General features: G+C 41.9%; 1 protein-coding gene across 2 annotated transcripts in view; it reads right to left on the bottom strand.

Moving 5' to 3' along the window:
• aff2 (AF4/FMR2 family, member 2) overlaps nucleotides 1–24,624 on the bottom strand; it is a 536,530-nt gene that overhangs the window by 225,486 nt on the left and 286,420 nt on the right. For both annotated transcript variants that reach the window (XM_060832402.1, XM_060832404.1), the window contains exon 4: nucleotides 2,781–2,825. In XM_060832402.1, the coding sequence (XP_060688385.1) occupies nucleotides 2,781–2,825 (45 nt within the window). The remainder of the gene's footprint in view (nucleotides 1–2,780; nucleotides 2,826–24,624) is intronic.

Below are 24,624 nucleotides of genomic sequence, written 5' to 3'. Positions count from 1 at the left end.
AGTGTCACTATTTAAGAAAGGTGGCAAGGACAAGCCAGGGAACTATAGACCAGTGAGCCTGACCTCAGTGGTGGGCAAGTTGTTGGAGGGAATCCTGAGGGACAGGATGTACATGTATTTGAAAAGGCAAGGACTAATTAGGGATAGTCAACATGGCTTTGTGCATGGAAAATCATGTCTCACAAACTTGATTGCATTTTTTGAAGAAGTAATAAAGAGGATTGATGAGGGCAGAGCGGTAGATGTGCGGCGTTCGACAAGGTTCCCCATGGGAGGCTGATTAGCAAGGTTAGATCTCATGGAATACAGGGAGAACTAGCCATTTGGATACAGAACTGGCTCAAATGTAGAAGACAGAGGGTGGTGGTGGAGGGTTGTTTTTCAGACTGGAGGCCTGCGACCAGTGGAGTGCCACAAAGATCAGTGCTGGGTCCTCTACTTTTCATCATTTATATCAATGATTGGATTTGAGTTTAAGAGTTATAGTTAGTAAGTTTGCAGAAGACACCAAAATTGGAGGTGTAGGAGACAACGAAGGAGGTTACCTCAGATTACAACGGGAACTTGACCAAATGGGCCAATGGGTCGAGGAATGGCAGATGGAGTTTAATTTAGATAAATGCAAGGTGCTACATTTTGGAAAAGCAAATATTAGCAGGACTTCTACATTTAATGGTAAGGTCTTAAGGAGTCTTGCTGAACAAAGAGACCTTGGAGTGCAGGTTCAGAGCTTCTTGAAAGTAGACTTGCAGGTAGATAGGATAGTGAAGAAGGCATTTAGTATGCTTTCCTTTATTGGTCAGAGTATTGAGTATAGAAGTTGGGAGGTCATGTTGCTTCTGTACAGGACATTGGTTAGGCCACTGTTGGAATATTGCATGCAATTCTGGTCTCCTTCTTATTGGAAGGATGTTGTAAAACTTGAAAGGGTTCAGAAAAGATTTACAAGGATGTTGCCAGGGTTCGAGGATTTGAATTATAGGGAGAGGTTGAACAGGCTGGAGCCGTTTTCCCTGGAGCATCAGAGGCTGAGCGGTGACCTTATCGAGGTTCATAAAGTCTGAGATAGGGTAATGGGGGAAAGGTGGGAAAGTGGAGCTGAGAATTATCAGATCATTGAAGGGTGGCACAGACCTGGTGGGCTGAATTGTCTACTTCTGCCTTGACATCTTACAGTCTTACAGTCAGAGAGACATAAACATGTACAGCATGGAAACACATCCTTTGGTCCAACTCGTCTGTGCTGACCAAATATCCTAACCTCATCTCGTCCCACTTGCTACAAAGAGGGGGAATAATGAGCAGGTATTCTAACTGGTAGGATATGACTAATAGTGTCTTATGTGCTCAGGCTTCTTGGATTTGTCAATGAGTTAAATACAGAAAAACAATTATATATTAAAGTTTGCAGATGGCATAATGATATTCAACATTGAAGACAGCATAAATGGAAGTGTAACATTACAAAGAGATATTAATAGATTGAGTGACTGGACAAAGCTGTGGCAGATTCATTTCAATAGAGGCAAAGTTTGTGCCAAAGAAGCATAAAGCATGTCCTTTTCTAAAGGAGGAAATGCTAGACAGTGGAATTATAGAGACTTATGATCCAGGCACACTATTCATTGCAGTCCCATGGACTTGGATGGAGAATAATCAAGAAGATGAGTATTTTAGTGACCATTGTGTCTGGACAAATGGAGTAAATAAGAGTAAATGGAACACCTGAGCAATATGAGAGCCTGTTTCAATCACACCTGGAGCAGTCTTCAGTCCAAAGCATCACACCTTCAAGAGGTTAGACTGATCTTGGATGGAGCAGAGCTTACATTTGCGAGAATGATAATCAAGCTCCAAGGGTTAAATTGGGAAGACAAATTACATGAAATAGGATTGTATTTCCTGGAATTTAAAGATGAAAGGGTGACTTGATTGAGGATTCCAAGATATTAAGGATGCAGCATAGGTAGATAGAGAAGAACAATTTCTGCTGCTGAGGGAATCCAGGACTTGGGGACTTTGTCTGAAACTTAGAAACCGACCTTTCCAGGTCAATGACAGGGAAGGCTGCAACACACAAAATGGCCCTTCATTCTGATCTCATTGAAATGGTGGAAGAAGCTGTTGCGGCTCGGTGACCTCTTCCTGTTCCCACGTCCCTGTACATTGAGTGCACCAATGTTAACAGTGTTGATCTTTCAAGCAAAGAGTCTGAACTTTCACATGTGTTTCATATCTTCAACGTTGCGATGTTAAAAACTGCTCAGATTGGGGCTATTTTCTTATTAATCTGTCAGTCCTAACAACCACCAGCAACATCACAGCCTCACTCATCAGTGAGATGGTCCCACATTGTTTTTCCTAAGCTAAATTAAAGCTGCCACATTAATTTTAAACTTTGCACACTGTGTATGAAGATCACCATCAACAGAACCACTTCAAATTTCTAGCTGGCTGGAACGTTTTTCCCCTTAAGTACCCATAATGAAAATAGTCGGCTGTCAGCCAATAATATAAGACTAGTTCCCTCTGGGAGCTTGTACCAATCAACTAGTGTAAGGCATTATGTAACCTCTGCAACATGGTTCCAATTTGGGAACCGTACTGACCGGTCTTTATGTTAGTGGATGACTATGCTGCCTCCCCGAATGGTGTCCTGACTAATGCAAATATGTGACTGTGTTGCTTTATTTTTGTCATTTTGTTTTGGTTCAAACACTTGTCTGCTTAGCCTCACAAGTTCAAACAGGTGAGTTACGGTGTGAAAGAGAAACACTAACCCGTAATATTTCTTCCACGCAGCTGGTCTCGTTGGAAAGGCTGACCTGAAGAGGAGAATAAGAAAGAAAGAGTTTTACTACAAGATCTCATTTGCAGAATGCATTAACATTAAAATTTCCACCACCCCAAATAACCTAGGCCTGCTTTCCAAATACTATCCATCACATTACAGTTTTATTCTTTGTCTAATGACAGTAGATAAGCTATTGATGGAGCTTTAGGCTTTGGCTAATAGCACATCAAGCGGCTCATTCACTGGGTGCCATCATTGGTTTCTGCAATATGATGTAATTTACATTCATTACAATTTGCTGATGCTGCAATTTCTGTCCCAGTAAATCAGAGACAGACAATGCTCATGGATTCAAGAGGAAGGGATTATCTGCTCCTCACCTACTGAGCTTCTTCTTTATTTAAGCAGAAAGGAACAGGAGTAGACCATTAAGTCTATTGACTCACATTCTCTTAGATAACATATCAGTATCATAACCACCATGCCACCTAGGATGGTTGCTCTGTGATTCAGTACGTTCATGGCTGAGTTTGGGATATGTCTCACCCTGCTGTACATTCCCCACATCTTTGTTTCCCTCGTTTTCTGAAGTTTCTGCCTCGTGCCAAAGAGATGGTCTCCATTACTGTCTGTAGACTTACATTGCTACAATAGTTGCTCATGTGCGTGTTGTGTTGTAAATTCTTGGTCATTCTCTCCATATAGGCATTACTGGCAAGGCCTGTATTCATTACCCAACATCATCTTAAGAATATGGTGATTCAGTGAAGGGGCTTGCTATGCCACTTTAGTAGATAGGTAAGTGTCAACCACAATAAATGTTGAATTGGAGTCACGTAAGTGTTAAATAGGGCGAGAACAGCAGGGTTCCCTCTCTGAACGACAACTGCTGGGTTTCTTTGCAAAGGTCTGACAGTGTCCTGGTTAGATTTATTGATGCTGGTGTGTACATAAATTTAGAAACATATTTCAAATTCTAGTGGTGGGACTAGAGACGCACACTCGCTTAGATGACTAGTTCAGTAACACAACCACAATGCCACCTCAGCTGGTTGTAAAATGTTAGCAGTCTGTTGAAATGCATCGAGACACAACAACCAACACATATGCACTCACTATCAAATGAGAATCACTGTCTCTCTCACAAAACACTCACTCTCTGACAAAGACATACAAGACACTCTCAAACATATATATAGTCAAACACACACTCAGACATAAATATACAGACACGCACATACTCAATCGTATACAGACACGCTTACTCACACAAACACACTTACACACAGACTCATATGCACAAAGATGTGTGCAGATGTACACAAACATGCACAGACACATATTATTTTATACACTCAAGGGCAAACAGACAAAAAAAACAGCAAAGACAATGCTGAAATATTTCTATTCATCTTCAGCTGCAAGCGTCAAGTCGATGAGTCCTCTCCACCTCTTCAGGAGGTCCCCAGTATCACAGATGCCAGTCTTCTGCAAATTCTATTCACTCCACATGATATCAAGAAATGGCTGAAGGCACTGGATACTGCAAAAAGCTATGAGCCACGACTATATTCTGACAGTAGTGTTAAAAACTTGTGCTCCAGAATTCACAAAATCATTAGCCAAGCTGTCCCAGTGTAGCTACAACACTGGCTTCTTACTCACCATTTGTGGTGAAAATTGCCCAGGTATATCCTGTACACAAAACGCAACCACTCCAACCTGACCAATTACTGCTCTGTCAGCAAACTCTCAATCATCAGCAAAGTGGTCATCAACAGTACTGTTAAAAGAAAATAACCAGCCCATAGGTTCTGCCAGGACCACTCAACTCCTGATCTTATTGCAGCCTTCATTCAGACATAGACATCAGAGCTGAACTCCAGAGCTGAGGTGAAAGTGACTTCCCTTGGCATCAAGAAAACAATTTACACAATTGTGGTATTGAGCAGGAGGAGCAATACTGAAGTCAGTGGGAAAACTTTCTGCTGGACAGGCTTTTATCTCAAGATGGTTGTGGTTATTGGAAGTCAATTAGCTCACACCAAGGACATCAGCCTATGAGCTCCTCAGGGTAGAACTGTAGACCCAACCAACCTTAGCTGCTTCATCAATGAAGCTGCTACATCAGTTCTCCACTACAGAAGTGGAGACATTTACTGACAACACAGTTTCACTTGCGGCTCCACTTGTCCATCCGCAATGAGATCTGCCCAACAGGTCAGCATAGTGGCTCAATGGTTAACACAGCTGCCTCGCAGCAGCAGGGACCCAGGTTCGATTCCAACCTCAGGCAACTGTCTGTGTGGTGTTTGCACATTCTCCCTATGTCTTCATGGGTTTCCTCTGGGTGCTCCGGTTTCCTCTCACATAGATGTGCAGGTTAGGGTGGATTGGCCATGCTAAATTGCCTATAGTGTCCAGGGATATGAGGGTGGATTAGCCATAGGGAATATAGCATGATGGGGTGGGTCTGAGTGGGATGTTCTTTGGAGGGTCAGTGTAACTTGATGGGTCAAATGGCTTGCTTCCACACTGTAGGGAGTCCATGATCCTATGAACAGCTTGGCTTGGGCTAGGAAATAAACATTATCTCTTGATATTCAATGTAGTACTATCACATAATCCCACACTAACAATATCCTGGGCATTATCTAAGAATTCTGAATTCAGTACTTCACCTCCTGACTTCCCAGAGCCTGTCCACCATTTACAAAACACAAGTCTGGAGTGTGGTGGTATATTCCCTATTTCCCCTGGATGGGTGCAGCTCCAAAAACACTGAAGAAGCTTGACACCATCCAGGACAAGCAGCCCGCTTGATTCGCTGCTCATCTACCACCTTTAGCGTTCACCCTCTTCACCACTGATCCACTAAACTGGCAGCAGTTTATACCAGCTACAAGTTGCACTGTAGTAACTAACCAGCCCTCAAGTAGCTGCGTGTTCCACACCCAGAACCCCTAACGTCTTGAAGGACAAGGGCAGCAAATCATTGGAACTGTGTAGTTTCACACAGTTCCCTCACTGTGGCTGGGCCAACATTCTGCAACTCTCTTCCTTTGGGAGGTACCCCAATACCACAAAGGCTGCAGCAATTCAAGAAGGCAGCTCACCACCACCTCCTCAAGTACATCTGGAGAAAGGCAACGAATGGTGGTCCAGTTAGCAGCACTCACATCCCATGAACAAGTTTTTTAAAAAGTTGCAATTAAACAATAACTGGGAAGAACCCTAAACAATAGTTTCTTTTTATCAAAGTGATATTCAGGTCAATTGCAATAATCTCGACCACGACATCATTTCAGAGTGTCTATATTGGCACCGAGAGAAGGCCAAACATGGGACATCTTGATCTGTTGAAACAGAGCTGGGAGGAAGTTGTGTGTTGATACTTTGCAAAAATATTGTTGACACAAGGAATAAAGCAAACACGGTCGATATATACTGTATTTACTAAAGTGTTTCGGTACGATTTCATATTGGTGATTGATGATGGCAAGAGAGGAGAAGCCACAAGATTGAAAATATATTTTAAAAACTGAAGTAGGAACACACCGAATGGAAACTCTTCATGCTGAGAAAAGGTTACTTGCAATGTCCTGAAGGTCAATCCTGGGTTATTTTATCAGTTTGGAACTATGTACGTGAACGAGAAAGGCATAAACAAACACAACAAACAAGTTCTCTGCGGTTACAAAAATATCAGGAAGTGGAAAAAACCCAAAAACAATGCAGTTAGATTCCAACAGTTTTTATCTCTTTGTTGACTGTGTCAGGATATGGCGACTACAGTTCAATGTGGACAAATAATTGACCAGGGTGTGAAAGGACCCAGGAGGTAAGACATACTACAAATAATCAAGAGATAAACATCTGGATCATACGTTGAAAGTAATATTCCATGTGCCCAAATTTCTTGGAAATTCTTAGTCATCGAGGAGAAAGTGAGGTCTGCAGATGCTGGAGATCAGAGCTGAAAATGTGTTGCTGGAAAAGCGCAGCAGGTCAGGCAGCATCCAAGGAACAGGAAATTCGACGTTTCGAGCATAAGCCCTTCATCAGGATTCCTGATGAAGGGCTTATGCCCGAAATGTCGAATTTCCTGTTCCTTGGATGCTGCCTGACCATTCTTAGTCATGTAAAACCAAGGCAAGAATATCACACAAAGACCTTGCTTTGCTCGGGTGCTTTTTAAGACTGGGTTGAATGAAAAAGAACAGTTTTAATCCAGAGATTTCCACAGTACGGTTGCATGTTTTGAAAGTTAGGAATTTAATACCTATTGTGAAGCCTGTTTGTGTAGCTGTTGGTTTCACCAATATACAGATGAGCTGCAGCTGAGGGGTTGTTTGTAAGTGACGCTGCTTTTGGATGAGGGTTCAATCACAGATGACAACGGTCTTTTGCCTGCCAACAACCTGATTGGTTGTCAGTTCGCTGAGAAGCTCAGGCTGTGAGCAAGACGGAATGTAGCTCATCAGACCAGAAGAGAAACCAGCACAAAGCCCCCTCTCTTTCAATTCTCTGCAGTAAAACACTTTAATCCTAAAGAAAACCAGACTATCTATCCTCAGCAGATTCGGCAAGCTGTGACTCTGAGGTGGATAGGCTGGAGACATTTCACAAGTGAACCAGCTACCCTGTGCCTGTTACAAACCAGTGAAAACATTCAGAAAAAGGAATGTTCAACAGAACATGGATCGCCAATCCAATAGAGCTTGTGAACAAAATCTAAGGAACTGTGTTCCATTTTTTTCTTCTGCCAAGGTGTTTTTTTTGTGTGTGTGCACATGGGGAGACAGAGTGTGTGTATGTGCGTACGTTGGGGGGGGGGGGGCAGAGAGAGAGTATGTGTGTGCATGTGAAGGGGGGAGAGAGAGGGAGACAGTGTGTGAGAGCATCTGTGTCTGTGTGTATGTGTCTATGTCTGTGTGTAAGGACAAGTTTAAAAGGGCTTTAGATTTTTAATTTGCAGAGTTTGCTTAATTTAGTCTTTTTTTTCCCTACAGCTAGAATCTAATGACCTGTAATAAATAGTGATTTCTTGCTAAATACTGAAGGATAGCGCATGCTTTCTATCGACCTAGGGACTACAATTCAAGAATTTTGCACGTTACTTCGAAAGGTAACTTTAGTGATAATTCTGAGAGTAATGGGGCTTGATTTCCAGAGCACAACCCCTGTAAGTTATGTTAGTATACATTCATAAAGCTAGACCTAAAGACAAAAAGACTTATAGAACCTTTCATGACAAAAGTCTCAAATTGCTATTAAGCCAGGAAAGTACTTGTGATTCACATTCACCCTCAGAACACAGGGAACCCACAGCTGTTTTGGGTATGTGATAGTGATGTCAGTTAAGGAATGAATATTGACTGCAGCACTGGCAATAACTCCCCAGTTCCTTTTTGAATAGGATTTCTTATATTCACTTGGAAAGACCAATGGGGTCATCGTTTAACTACTCAGCCGAAAGATGAGATGACTAAGCTAAGCACTTCAGCTTTCCAGCATTGATTACATCGAGAAAAGTGAAGGCACCTCTTATCAAATCAACCAAATGATGTAAGCATAGAGAGACTGCTGAACAACCGGGTCTTGAGCTTCATAAGTCATTAGGGGCCTCCAGATCTCACATTGAGAGAAATGCTAATTTTTTGTACAGCTACAAAGGGCAAAGTGAGGTCATAGCCTTTGTGGTATTCTCAGGTTCCTGGAAATATTTGCACTCAGGTGTAGATTGTAGATATAGGAGAGGTGGGGGGGTTGGGAGGGGTGTGGTTGTATAATGTGTGGTGTGGTGTGGTGGGGAAATTAAAAACTCTCCACTGGATGGAGTCATACTGGGAACAATGGGAAATGATTGTTTGTTGAAGATCACTCACTTCATGCCCAGGGCATCTCTGCAGGAGTTCCTCAGGGTAGTGCCCCAGGCCCAACCATCGTCAGCTGCTTCATTCATGACCAACCCTCATCATAAGGTCATAAGTGGAGTAATTACATAATAAGAGGTATCATTAACTGCTCCTCAGATGGTGAAGCAGATGATATTCATGTGCAGCCAGGCTTGGTCACCATTCAGATTTCGGCTTAGAGGAGGTATGTAACATTCACGCCATACAAGTGCCAGACAATTGCCACATTCAATAATGATGTGGAGGTGCCAGTGTTGGACTGGGGTGGACAAAGTCAAAATTCACATGACACCAGGTAATACCCCAATAGGTTTATTTGAAAATTTCCAAATTCAACCAAAACCTGGTGTCATGTGAATTCTGACCATAGTCAATTAAAGTGAATCTAATCACCAACCCTCAGCATTGCCATTGTTAAACCCCTCACTGTTAACACCCTGGGCATAACTATTGACAGAAAATGAATTGGCTCAGCCACAGAAATTAGGCAAACTGAATAGGTCACAGACAAGGAATACTACAATGAATAACTCACCTTCTGACTCCCATCTACCTGGCACAAGTCAGGAATGTGATTGAACAATCTCCACTTGTCCAAAAACACTCAAGATGCTTAACACCATCTCATTGGCACCTCATCCAATATTGTATTAATGTGGTTGACTCTTACCTGCCTTCTAGGCAATTAGGGATAGGCAATAAACTCCCTCAGCTCATGAATGCATGACAAAAAAAAATCTTCTGTAGTGCAGCAATTCACCAAGTTACCCCTAGGAAGACATGTCAACCCTGCAACCTGTACCATCGAGAATACATGTCAAACCTGCAACCTGAACCATCCATAATACATGTCAACCCTGCAACCTGTACCATCGAGAAGACATGTCAACCCTGCAACCTGTACCATCGAGAATACATGTCAACCCTGCAACCTGTACCATCAAGAAGACATGTCAACCCTGCAACCTGTACCATCGATAATACATGTCAACCCTGCAACCTGTACCATCGAGAATACATGTCAAACCTGCAACCTGTACCATCGAAAAGACATGTCAACCCTGCAACCTGTACCATCGAGAAGACATGTCAACCCTGCAACCTGTACCATCGAGAATACATGTCAAACCTGCAACCTGTACCATCAAAAAGACATGTCAACCCTGCAACCTGTACCATCGATAATACATGTCAACCCTGCAACCTGTACCATCGAGAAGAGCAAAGGCAGTAGATTGGACAACTACCACCAACAAATTGTCCTCCAAGCTACCCACCATCCTGACTTGGAATTATATCATCTCTCCTTCATTGTCACTGGGTCAAAATCCTGGAACATCCTCTCTGGCAGTATTGTGAGTGCCCCTACACTAAATGGACTACAGCCATTAAAGAAGGAATATCACCATCACATTTCCGCTGCAATCAGAAATACCTAACAGATCCTGGCCCAGTAACATCTTACAGCCCATGAAAGAATAACAATAAATCTACAATTAGGCAACAGTTTTCCAAAGTTATCCAATAAAGTAAGGGCTAGAGGTTAATGTTTCATTAGTCAAATATTGCCCTCATTGCATTGTGGCGAAGCACCTTGTCGACAGACCATGTACTGCAGTCAACACTTGTTCAGTGACGTTCATTTTCAGCTCCGTGACATACATACTCAGCAAATTATATGTAATCTGTCCTTTGTATGAATAAGAGAGCGTAATAAAAAGAAGATAGATGAAAGTTTAATGCATGCAATTTCCTGATAATATCAAGAGTGGCCTGAGGAATCAGCCATGTCATGTTTTCCCTTTTCGAGGACCAGTTAGGTTAAGGGATTTCTGTTTTTGATGATCACTGAAACTCAATAAGTCACCAGAGATACTGAGATCAGTTCCTATCATGTGACTGTCAAGAATCAGGCAATGTGATGCTTATAATTATAATGGAATAGTGAATAATTCACTTCCAGATTCATTCTAGTCAATGCATCAAGTAACACCCATTGCTTTCACATGCATAAAGCTACAGACTACATCCAGATACAAAGGTCACAACACATACTCTTGCTTTCCCTGACAAGATAAAGTGTAGTGAAGAAAGTGAGCATAAGAATAGGAGTAGACCATTCTGTCTCTCGAGCCCACTGCACCATTCAATGAGATCATGGCTGATCTGTAGCCTAACTCCACATGCCTGCCTTTGGCCTTTATTCCTGATTACCTTTGCTTAACCAAGACTATGGGCAGCACGGTGGCACAGTGGTTAGCACTGCTGCCTCACAGCGCCTGAGACCCGGGTTCAATTCCCGACTCAGGCGACTGACTGTGGGTTTCCTCCGGTTTCCTCCCACAGTCACAAAGATGTGCGGGTCAGGTGAATTGGCCATGCTAAAATGCCCGTAGTGTTAGGTAAGGGGTAAATGTAGGGGTATGGGTGGGTTGCGCTTCGGCGGGTCGGTGTGGACTTGTTGGGCCGAAGGGCCTGTTTCCACACTGTAAGTAATCTAATCTACTATCTACCTTAGATTGAAAATTAAAACTGGGTCATGTTGAGGTTGTGTTTCAATGGCAAGAGAGAGACTGTAGAATGCTGTACAGAGAAACTTGAAAATGATGGATATACAGGGCCATTAGGAAAGAGGATTGGAGAGACTGATGATGGCACGGCAATGATTCTAGGAAACTGAAAACATCAGCTGAGTTTTCTTTAAACTGTGGGGAAGTGAAGTGGAGGGTTGTGAACCTTAGCAATTCTCTACCCCATGGGGCTGTGGAAGCTCAGTCTTTAATTTTTTTTTAAAGTAGAGATAGATTTATGCATACCGATGGGGTACAGGGTTGTGAATTTAGGAATTTAGAATTTGGTTCATTGTCACATGTACTAACATGAGTGCAGTGAAAAGTTTACAAAGTTGCCACTTGCTGTGCCACCTAGGTACAGGATCTTAGCAATAGATTAGAAAAATAAAGAAATAAAACATTCAGCATTACAGTTCATTGAGCAAGCTGTACCAGGTGTGCCAACAACCCGAGTCCCCATTGTGGGCCTTCCACAGACCCACTCCAAGCTCCACCGCAGCCAATAGCCTACAGAGTTCCCCGTTAAAAGGCACTGAAAGGTTCAATCAGCCATGATCACATTGGATGTTGAGGTGAACATGATGGGCTGAATGGCTTCCTCTTGTCCCTGTGAAAGACGTTGTGACTTTCCTGGTTCTAAAATAGTCCCCACAAGTTGCCCCAGATGGAGATCGTATTCCTTAGCAATAAAGGGAGGTATGTAGGGCTCACAAAGATAGAGGGCCACACTTTAAGACCTTGCAGCTCAAGAGGAAGAGTAATCTGCAGTGGAGGATAAATGACTGAGGGGACGTGTCAATATGGCGGTGATTTTCACCAACTGGACCACCACTGTCTAGACAGGAAGAGAGTAGTCAAGAGTATCTCAGTAGGATGGCCACTGGCTGTACCCATTCCTGGGCCAGAAGGGCTTGGAGGCTGGTTCTGAGTCCACAGCTCAGACTGGCCATTGGGCTGGAGTAAAACTGGCCACTGGGTTGGGAAAATGGAAACTCGAGTCGGTCTCATTTAACTGCAGCCAAGAAGATTCTTAATGGTCTTTAGTGGGGCAAATAGGCTGCCATCAAATGTGCCTCAGCAAAAATGGCCATGTTTGCAAGGTGACAGGGTTATGGATACACCAAAAAAAAGCATCTAGAAATCCCAAATTCTAAGGGAGATTAGTACCTTAAATAGTACCTTTTGCATCCTCAAAATGTCCCAAAATGATCTGTGGCCAATGAATAATGTTCTAAGTGTATTCACCATTGTGCTGTGGGAGATCACCTCTAAGTCAACATGACAATGTTTTCAATTGAGATTCTGAGAAACATTTTGGACACCACTCTTCCCCACCCCTCTTCTCTCTGACCACCCAAGGAGCTTAGTTAACATCGTGTTGGAAAGATGGTACCACCTTAACACCACACTCTTGTGGCACTGTACTGTTAGGATAGTCAACCAATATTAGGGTACTCATCTAGAATGAGACATAAACCCACCAATCAAAAGAAAGTGTATTACCAACTGAGCTACGTCTATCATGAAGAACATTCCCTAGTTTGATTGCATTTCAAGTATACCACTTAACAAGCTTATAGAGAGTGCCAATACTCTTTTCTATTGCTTTGTGTTTATTGCTGATCAGCAAGTTACCTCAGATTATATTTCTTTTATGGATACGCATAAATACACATTTGTGGTTAATGTAGTGTTCTACCTGACAACTGATTGTGATCTTCAAGTCAAAGCCAATTCCTGTCAAAACCAGACCACAATCAGGATTTAAGATTGTCCGGCTCAACACACCAGCTTTCTAAAAAGTTTGTTGATTTAAGCTCTTGCAATAAATAGACACATAACATTTGCTAATAACAATCGATATAAGATATGCTAAGTGGAGGACTAAATATTCTCCAGAACATGGAGTAGCACTGTGGCACAGTAGTTAGCACAGTGACAGGGACCCAGGTTAAATTCCACCATTGGGTGACTGTCTGTGTGGAGTTTGCACATTCTCCCTGAGTCTGTGTGGGTTTCCTCTGGATGCTCCTGTTTCCTCCCACAGTCCAAAATGTGCAGGTTAGGTGGACTGGCCATGTTAAATTGCTCATACTGTCCAGGAATGTACAGGGTAGGTAGATTAGCCATGGGAAATGCAGGGTTACAGGGATGGGTGGGTCTGGGTGGGATGCACTCTGGAGGGTCAGTGTGGATTTGAATGGCCTGCTTTCACACTGTCGGGGTTCTATGATCAATTAGTGTGGTTGTAGAATCCCTACTGTAGGGATGATATTTTACCAGCTTGGTTAAAAAAAAATCTTATGATGTTAAAAGAAACAACAAAATGCCACAAATGCCTGGCATTGAAACTATTACTGGTTTGGATTGGGTTTTCACCTTTGCTTCCATATTGCTCTTGATACTCAACAGCTCCCATTTAAGCCCTGATCATACTGTCCACAAAGAAGTCATTCTGATAGAGACTCAAAAGTGTTTATTTTAGATTACACTAAGTGCTTTCTTTCTCCACAAAGTAAAAATCAATTTAAGTTTGAATGAACTCAATTATAGAATCCCTCGGTTGCTGTGAAACAGATTGTGTTTGGGACTTGGATTCAGTACTGTTTGGAGCATTGTATAGAAATTCTACTCAAAGGTTTCAGGGGTGATAATGCCCAAGTACTGCACATTGTCAAGATTACCCATTAAATAACAAGATCAGCTGGTCTACTGACTTTCATGGAATTGTGCATTTAAACCAGGGGCTGCAACAACAGAAAATCTCTTTCATTAATAAATTGCAAGGTATGGTTGTTAAACATCAATTTCACTCAGCCACTGTGTTCAAACCTCCCCAATATTACAAGGCAACCCTCACCGTTTGTTAATAAGCTGTTTTTCTTTCTTATCCTGATTCATAAGCTCTGAACAAAACAATGAATCCTTACAGTTATGTAGAATCTTTACAATAGCAATATTTCACAAGGCATTTCACACAGGCAATTATCAGATTAAAATTTGACACTGAATCATATTCAGTGAACAAATTATAAAAACAGTTTTGTCTGGAGTCACATGTAGGCCAGATCAGCAAGGAAGGAAGATTTCCTTCTCTCATTAACCAGAGGGGCTTTTGCAGTGATGGTCACAGGGCACTGTTACTGGAACTGGCTTTATCACAGAATAACAGAATTGTTACAGTAATGAAGAAGGCTATTCTTCCCATCATGTCTTCACCAACTCTCTGAATGAGCATTATAACTTAGTATGGTATAGTATATTCTAGATTTTATAAACAATCTCTAAGGTTGATTTGATTTGATTTATTCTTGTCACATGTAACTAGATACAGTGAAAAGTTTTGTTTTGGATGCGTTACAGGCAGATCATGCCATGCATTAGGATAATAGAACAGAGCGAAGATTATTATGGCTGCAAAGAAGGCGCACAAAGAGTGAGATTGACATTAAATTTAAAATTTGAAAGATCCCTTCACAAGTCTAATAACTGCGGGGAAGAGGCTGCACGTGTACAAAAACTTCTAATTCTTCTGCCCAATAGAAGAGAGTGGAAGACAGTATACCTGGAGAGGGGGAGGTTCTTAGTTATGTTGGTTGCTTTCTCGAGGGAGCAGGAAGTATAGATGGGGTCAATGTTTGGAAGGCTGGCTTGCTGGGCTGTATTCACAATCCCTGTAATTTCTTGCAGTCTTGTGAAGAGCCAAACCCCGCTGTGCTGCATCCAGATAGGATGCTTTCTATGATGCATCAATGAAAATTGGTAAGCACAAATTGAGATTGGCCAGTAATTTAAAAATTGCCTACAGTTCAACGGTGGCACACTCTTATCTATGATTCAGGAACATTCTAGTGACTCGAGTATATAATTTAGGCTGATATTGAAGGAGTGCTGCCCTTCTGGAAATACTGTATTTTCCAATTCAATATTAAACCAAGAAGCTGTATGCACTCTCAGGTGAATATTAGAGACTCCAGCCTGCTATTTTGTAGCAGAGAATTTCTTTATTTCACTGGCCAAGCTTGTTCCTTCAATGATCAAAATAAATTTTCGAATCATTACATCACAACTGCTTGTGGAAGTTGATTATAGGTATAATGACTGTTCCATTTCCTACACTACAGCAGTAGCTTAGAAATCAAAAACACTTGATTGACTTTAAGCTGTTTTTACATGTCTCAAAACTGTGAACATTGCTGTAGCAATGATTGTCTTTCTTTCCCAATAAAACTCAAGATATTATTAGTTGGTAAAGGGTCACTGTTGTACTTCTGCAGAGTAATTTTTACCATTCTTTATCATTTCCATTCTTCATGCTCTTGTCCATTAGCTTGAAAATCTTGACTAAAGAACATTTGCTCACTGCAATGATAGACAAAGGTTCAAATCACTCCATGGAGCAAGTTTAATCTGTTTCTCTGCCATACACCAGCCTTCAGCAGCTGAGCTGAAGCACCTATGCTTGACTGATAGTCTTGACTTCATTATCCTATGGACACTATCATCAATGGTTCAACATATTTGAAGCCTTTAAAGAACTTCATCCACCGTGCTCACTGTCAGGCCAAGTGAACTTGTAGAAACATGCCGAACATCAGATCGGCAAAACTTTCAAAATGTGCCATGGCTGACAGGAAAACTGGAGTGATTCCAATTGTTTCACGATGGTCATCGCATGGGCTTAAATTAGAGGGAATCATTACGAGAAAACATTCCTCAGCTAAGTCAGGAGGTAATATTGTTCTTTTGATTTTTGACTTTCCAACCTAGGAGAGGCAGAAGTGAAAATCTATACTTTTTGGTATTTCAGGGTCATTTAAAATGAACAGGAGCCTGAGTGGACTCCATGTCTGTTAGGCATCAGGCATATCTGGCAGTGCTATGGTGATACTGGTTTCCAAAAGCTTAACGCATTTATATGATATTCTCTGTCAAAAATTTTATTAGAGGGGTTAGTTTGCTTTAAATAGACATGTCAACACCTCTTAAACTGACGGAGGAATATCACATTAAATGTTTATCCACCAATATCGCTATTTGTAATTTCTAGTCTACCATTCTCCCCTGACTTATAAAGACTCAAAATGCACATTACTAAAGCCCTCTGCTGACATGAACCATCACCTGGGAAATTAAAACTGTGCAGCTCAAATGAATCAGTCTTGACTCAGTGGGCAGTTCAGAAGGTTATGGGTTCAAATCCTCCCTGGAGGTTTAAATACCTAATCTCTGCTGTACACATCCACTACAGGTCTGAGAGAGCATTATTGTTGGGGGAAACTGTTGTTCCTGCTTGTGGGAGCTTGCTGTATATGTATCATCTATAATGTTTGCGATGTTTAACACTGCAAAAATATTGTGTTGTTTAGAAATGCATTAGAAAACCTTGAGATGAAGAGAAAGGTTCTTTGGTCATTTAAGTTCTTTCCATTAATCATTCACAATATCCCATATTATGCTCCCAGGGGAAAGGACAACTGAAGACTGAACCTTACAGAGCAAGCCACACCAGACTCCTTTTCTGGTTTATAGCTCCTAAATATCATACAAGAGCTCAACCAATTTCACACATACTTTCCTCGACACTTGTTACAGCATTATTGTTCAAAAGGTAGACTGCAATTAGCTGTAACCTGTACGCATATATCCAACTTAGCAAAGTATAAATGCATAATGTCTTGTTCTCACAACAGCTCCCCGAATCACCTGGCCTGTTTGTACAAAGAGCCCACAGCAGAATCAGTGACAAACACATGTCTTCTTCTACATATGTTAGCTATGTCAAAAGAAAAAAAAAATTTCTTTTACAGATGTCCATGCCCTCACCCTTCTTCATCTCTGGTATCCTCTACAAGTCTGCAGCCCTCCGAGGTTTCTCTCTGTTTCTCCAATTCTGGCATCTTGGACGTGCCCAATTTTAAATGCACCATCAGTGGTGGAAGAGCCCTCAACTATCTGGGAGCCAAGCTCTGGAGTTTGCTTCCCAAAACCTCTATCCCAAGCAAGCTTTCTTTCTTCTTGTAAGGCACTCCTCAAAATTGATCAAGGGGAACCATATTAGCTCAGCTGTCCTAATATCTGGTTCTATAACTTGGAATCACATTTTGTTTGGTGAGAAGCATTTTGACATTTCAGCACATCAAAGTGCGATACAAATGGAATCTTGCCATAGAGCAGGCAGAGGGAGTGAGGCAATGGCTTAATGGTACTATCACTGGACTGTTGTCCAGAGACCCAGGTAATGTTCTGGGGACCGAAGTTCAAATCGTGCTACAGTAGATGCTGGAATTTGAATTCAGTATAACTTTGAAATTAAGAGTCTGATGATGACCATGAATCCATTGTCAGGAAAAGCCCACTAATGTCCTTTAGGGAGGGAAATTGCCATTGTTACCTGGTCTGGCCCGCATGTGACTGGAGACCCATAGACATGTGGTTGGATCTTAGCTGGGCCATAAATGTTGGCCTACCATTATCCTGTGAATGAAATGTTTTAAAAGAGGTAAACAGCATTGAGGATAAAGACCAGCTATGCCCTGATTGAATAGCAGAACTGGTTTAGGGGCATGTCCAACAAACCTCTGCTCTGCCCTATTCTTAACCCTATTAAGTGCAAATTAATGTTGCAATGCAGGCTTTGAGGTTGAATCGGTTTGTGCTCAGTTTATGACACATTCTGCAAACAGAATAACAACATTGCTGGTAGGTGATATTAAAAGGTGTAAGACCATAAGACATAGGAGCAGAAATTAGACCATTCAGCCCAATGAGTCTGCTCTACCATTCACTCATGATTGATAAGTTTCTCAACCCCATTCTCCCACTTTCTCCCTATAACCTTTGATCTCCTTGATACTCAAGAACATACTTATGTTAAATGCACTCAATGACCTGGCCTCCACAGCCTTCTGTGGCAATGAATTCCACAGGTTCTCTGGCTGAAGACGTTTCTCCTTATCTCCCTTCTAAAAATTCTTCCCTTTACTCTAAGGCTATGCCCTCAGGTCTTAGTGACTCCTCCCAATGGAAACATCTTCCCAATCTCTACTCTGTCCAGGCCATTCAGTATTCTGTATGTTTCAACTAGGTTTTCCCCTCGTCCTTCTAAACCCCATCGAGTATAAACCCAGAGTCCTCAAATGTTCCTCAGGTATTAAGCTTTTCATTCCTAGGACCATTCTCGTGAACCTCCTCTGAACACGCTCGTCATGTAAAATGTCGCTGTATGTCAAGATAGCCCCAATATCTCTCCACTTTCTTCAGATTTTGTGATATTCTCCTCACTTCCAGTCTTCTCATTATAAAGGAGGGCCTCCACAGCCCTGTGCTTTTGGGCCATTTTTCAAATGTGAATAAGGTGAGGCCATTCCATTGCGATTGGGGTCAGTGTGGAGAGGTCATCTACTCTCAATTGATGCACAAACGCAGCCTCCTGTACAGTTTTAACTGACGCCTTAATGCTCTGTTTGGAAAATGATCAACGTTTTTTCAAATATGTAGAATGGAGAGTGGATTGGAAGTGAGAAACTAGAGAAGGCAGCTTATTAGTGCCAATAAAACAGCAAAACTTATATACCTTGAATACCAGAAGGTTACTGTATTATCGCGATCTCCAAGTAGTCAGTAAAGAATGCAAGTGAGAAGTTAGTTTACTTTAAGGCAGAGTTGCATTATTACTTAATGATTTATGCTGTAAATAAAGTATAAAAGTGATGTATATACCCTCTGTGTTATGTTCTTATAATTTAGCATGTGTTTTACATTAATTATGTGGACCTCTTGTTCAACAGGAATTTTAGATCAACCAGTACACTTCCTGGTCCCATACGTACTGATTAATAAAAGGTTTGCTGTAGTTACAATTGAATATGTTCAGGAGTAGGGAATACAGACGAGCCACCTCCATCCCTCGAAGCTCAGGATATCATAAAGTTCATTAAATTAAAGCAAAATACTGTGGGTGCTGGAAATCTAAAACAAAAGCAGAGAATGCTGGTGAAACTCTAGGTCTGGCAGCATCTGTGAAGAGAGAAACAGAGTTACCTTTACAAATCCAACATGACTCTTCTTCAGAACTGGGCTCATTACATTAACTCTGTTCTCTCTCTCTCTCTATAGATGCTGCCAGACCTGGTGATTTTCTCCAGTATTCTCTGAGCTTGAATGAAGCTAGTCAAATCAGCATGTCCCCATCCTTGCTTTGATAGCTCAGGAATTGAACATATGGAAGCACATTATTAAAAATCTCATGTTGGGCAAGTACTTTTGCACAAACCTGTTATCATGATAGCAGTTTTCTTCCAACTGCTTTATTGCAGGTTTCTACAATCGATCTTCTCCACTCAATTCTGCTATGTCAACATCACAATGTAGCTGCAGCCACAAACCACAAGGTGACACTAACAAGCCACCTTCTCGCCTTTCCGTGCCAACCCACCCTCCATTCGACGTATTTGGAAAAGCGTTGATGGTTTTCCAAAGAGGGGACACAAGTCTATTTATCAGCAGATAATTACATTATTCATTGTGGAGCACAGGGTGAAGAGGATGGAATTTGACAGAGTTTAGCTTGAGCTAGATTCACATATTCTTGGCTATAATTTGCCCTCATTCAAGAGGTGATTTATACATAGTTAGACCAAGATGAGCATCAGCGTCATATTCAGCGAAGATAATTGGGAGTCGCTGTTCGTAAGTCACACAATACTGAAGCTTTTAGAGGTTAAATTCTATCATTCTGAGTCTGGAACCACAGCACCATTTATAAAGAATGAGCTACTCTCTCTAGATTCCCTTGAAACTCATGTCACCTTTGACCCCGGAGCAGTTCAGTTGTAAGGAAAAAAGAGTAGCCTTAATTCTTTTGAAATTGAAATGAAGGGACTCCTGAGCAAATATGGTCTTAAGCAAGACATTCTCATACAAGTGACCAGAATTGTGTTAGTCAACAAGGTTAGCAGTTGTTAACTGTACAGGGAAGGAGAAAATTACTCGCAGCTTTAGACAGACTGACAACACACAGACTTTATAAACACTCATCACAGACAGGGCTTTGAAATCCTGTAAACTTCCTGTTCGCTGGAGGGTGGCAGTTTAATGTCTTATCTCCATGGAAACGAACTGCGCAGTTTTTAAGAAGAGAGAAGGCTGCTTTAATGATAAGGATGAGAAAATCCATTTCCTACCTGCCTCTTAGACAGCAGAGTATTAAAATGAACTCAGAGCAGCAAAGGCATTTGAGGAGGTGCAACTGATATTTTCAAACATTAAGGAGAATATTGAGTGTTTTGTCAATATAAACAAAGCCTCAAGATTATGCTACAGCTTAAAAATTCTCTTTTGTGTCATTACCTTTATTTAAGAAATGCAAATGGTGTGGTTCTGTTTGAACTGTAAATGTTCAAATTTTATTGTTGCAAATTGACCCATCTGTGTTTGCTAGGCCAGAGTAGTTCATGTTAAGAAAACCTCACTGAAGAAGCATCAGAGATACAAGTCTCAGTAACACAGGCAAATTATTGGGTTCCTGTCACTTATTGTACAATATGTAACTGGATGAGGCAGGGTATTTTAATGCGTGTTCCTCTCTTGTCTCAAATGGCTACAGATTGTCAACTCTTTCAGGACTGGATTATTCCTCTCAACCTTTTCTTATTCTACATGCAATGGTTGACGGAGTCCAAATGTCATTCTTTCACACTCCCACTCCAATGACTTGACCCTCATTATCTAGATGAGGTTCCTGAAGAAGGGCTCATGCCCGAAACGGATTCTCCTGCTCCTTGGATGCTGCCTGACCTAATGCACTTTTCCAGCAACGCATTTTCAGCTCTGATCTCCAGCATCTGCAGTCCTCATTTTCTCCCCTCATTATCTAGGCTGACATTCCCTGTGCCATGACTGAGGAAGTGCTTCACTTGCAAACAGGCCAACTTTTAGGGAAGATGTTACATCTGATTCCCCAGTCTGCCTTCTTGGATGGATGCGACAGGTCTCACAGTGTGATGATGAGTGCTAGCATTGCTGTGAGATCTGGGTTCGATTCCAGCCTTGGGCGACTGTCCTTGCGGAGTTTGCACATTCTCCCCGTGTCTGCGTTGGTTGCCTCTGGGTGCTCTAGTTTCCTCCCACAGTCCAAAGATGTGCTGGTTAGGTGGATTGAAAAGGCTAAATTGCTCATAGTGTCCAGGCATATGCCAGCTAGTCGAATTAGACATGGGATATACAGGGTTACAGGGATAGGGGAGTGTCTCTGGGTAGGATGCTCTACAGAGTGTCAGTGTGGACTCGATGGGCCGAATGGCCTGCCTCCACACTGTAGGATTCTATTCTATGATTCAATTCTATGATTCAATGTCCTGGTCCATATTTATGCCCCAGCTAACATCACAAACAAAAAATAACTCGTTCATTATAATTTTTCTGTTATGGGAGCGTGCTGTGCACAAATTATATTCCTTAGTTATAGAAATGACTACACTTCAAATGTAGCCTACTAAGCATGGAGCACTTTTGGATCATGGAAGGTGCTACATAATGCTCGCCATTCTTGCTTTGCCTGAGGTGTATTGCCTCACTGGGTAGAGGTGCCGAGGTCCAAATGAGAGTGTCCTTGGTCACCAATCACTGATGTAACACACAGCTTCAGAAAGCATTTTTGATATTTCCTCGTGGGACATGAACATCACTGGCTGCTAGGTCAGCAGTCATTATCCTTCCCTAAATGCTCTCGAGATGGTGGTGGTGAGCTGCCTTCCTGAACTGCTGCAGTCCATATGCTGCAGGAGACCCACAATGCTGTTAGGTAGAGCATTACAGGCCCAACGACACTGAAGAAATGATGATATATTTTTAAATCTGGACAGTGAGTTGATTGGAGGGGCACTTACAGGTAGTGGAATTCCTATTTATCTCATAAACTTGTCATTCGAGGTGGAGGTGGTCATGGGTTTGGAAGATGATGTCTGAGGGTCTTCATTGAATTTCCGCAGGGCATCTTGTAGATGGTACACACTGCTGCTACTGAGCGTCGGTGGTGGAAGGAGTGGATGCTTGCCAATCAAGTGGGTTGCTTTGTCCCCAATTTGAATGAGGTGCCAAGCTTCTTGAGTTGGAGCTACACCCATCCAGGAAAGTGGAAGGATTCCATCACATTCTTGTGCCTTGTAGATGGTGAACAGGCTTTGGGGAGTCAGGAAGTGGGTTATCTAGATTCATACAGCATAGTAAAGGCCCTTTGGTCCATTGAGTCCACACTGACACCTACTTTCTGCAGTATCCCTCACCTCTGATCTGCTCTTTTGGCAAGATGCTTACGTGCCTAGTCCACTTCAGTTTCTGACCAGTTTGGAGGCAAATGTTAATTTAGTATTTATTTCAAGGGAATTTGAGTACAGGAATAAAGAGGTCTTGCTGTGATTGTATAAAGCCTTAGTTTGATCACATCTAGGATATTGTGCACAGTTCTTTTCCCTTTAAATTAAGGAGAGATAGAGATTCCAGAAGGAAATTCATCAATGGCTCACCCAACTGATTCTGGGAGGGTGGGATTGTCCTCGGAGGACATAATGAGGAGACTAACCCTCCATTCTTTGGAGCTCATAAGAATGAGAGGAGACCGAATTGAGAAAGACAAAATACTTGCAGGCCTTGACAGGGAAGATAACAGAATGGCACAGCCTTCATTAGAGTTGAAAAGGGGGATGCTGGAAAAGCACAGCAGGTCAGGCAGCATCTGAGGAGCAGGAGAATCGATGTCCATTAGGAAGGGCTTATGCCTGAAAAGTCAATTCTCCTGTTCCTTGGATGCTGCCTGGCCTGCTGTGTTTTTCCAGTGCCACATTTTTCGACTGACTCTCCAGGATCTGTGGCCCTGACTTTGTCCTAATAGCCTTGGTTAGGCTGAACCACTTTCAGTATAAGAGACAGGCCACTGGGGACTGTGATGAGAAGGAATTTCATCACATGGAGTCTTGGGAATTCTCTCCTTTGTGAAGGCTCCATCCAGGGGTATGCTCAGGACAGAGATCAATCAATTTCTAGACATTAAAGACATCAAGAGAAATGGGAACAGTGTGGGAAAGTGACATTGAAATAGAAGACCGGCCATGATCTTGGTGATTGTACACCCACCCCTCCTATTCTCATTGTTCTTGAGACAGGATCAGTTGACCTGGGCTTGCAAACAGCATGCCTCTGCATCACTAAAATTATACATTTTTAAAATTATCTGAACTCAGACAGATTTATTTTGTTTGGAGTTTGATTGCATTTTCATAGGATTACATGAACAAGATTCCTTTGGCATTATACTTTGGAATTTTCAATTCTCTTCAGCTTCATGTATCTTTCATCATTTGCCTCAGCTGAATCGTTCGAACCCCACTCCAGACTCTTGAGAGCAGAATTAGATTGGCCCCTTGAATGCATTGTCAAGAAAGCTTATTAACCGATGGCTGGCATATTCCCCTCATTTTCTCCCCCATCTCAGTAACTGCAATGAACAATTGCTGTTATGGCCTCACTGTGGTTTGTAAAAGAAGAATTTCTGAACCTATGAACTATTGTCAGGCTTGCCTCTTGCCTAGTGAGTCACGAGGTTGAAAGTTCAAATCCCACCCCAGAGATCTAAACAACAAATGTAGGCTGACGCTGTCAGTACAGTACTGAGGGAGTGTAGTTATGTCAAAAGTGTTGTCTTTTGGATGATTTGTTAAACTAAGGCCCTGTCTGATCTCCTGGCTGGATAGATCCTGTGGCATTAATTAAGAAAGATTAAGGTTGCTCTCCCTAGTGTCTTGACCAATATTTATCCCTGAACCAACAATTATAAAAACAGATGATCTCACTGTGGATCTCATTATTGTTTCTTGGACCTTGCTGTGTGCAAATTAGCTGCGCCCTGTCACATTGTCACAGACTAAATTTCAAACGTTCTGCATTGGCTTTAGGCTTTGGAGCATCAGGAGACTATGCAGAAGCAAGAGTTCATTTGCTAAGTTTTACAGGAGTCTCCTAAAATGGATTATTTGATAATCGTATGGGTTGCTCGATCATTTGTTATCCTTCAAGAACTTTCTTTGAAAAACAACCTCTTCTCTCCCTTGCCCGCTTTTGATCCTTAGACCTTTATTCCTGTTTGGTTTTAGCCCAGAAGTCAGAAGTAGATGCAATCAACTAAAATAATGCAAAGGAACAAATTCAAAAGATTAAAATGCAGCTCAGTTACCCCCACAGTCACTTGAGGTGCTGTGGTCTTTCACACCAATGGTGTGGCAATACAACGGAAACAGACCCTGTTACCAACTGACCATACACCAAATTCCACCTACTCCAAAGG

The sequence above is a fragment of the Hemiscyllium ocellatum genome, chromosome 11, assembly GCF_020745735.1.
Source record: "Hemiscyllium ocellatum isolate sHemOce1 chromosome 11, sHemOce1.pat.X.cur, whole genome shotgun sequence".
Classification (NCBI taxonomy): Eukaryota; Metazoa; Chordata; class Chondrichthyes; order Orectolobiformes; family Hemiscylliidae; genus Hemiscyllium; species Hemiscyllium ocellatum.
This window is presented reverse-complemented; position numbering and strand designations above follow the sequence as displayed.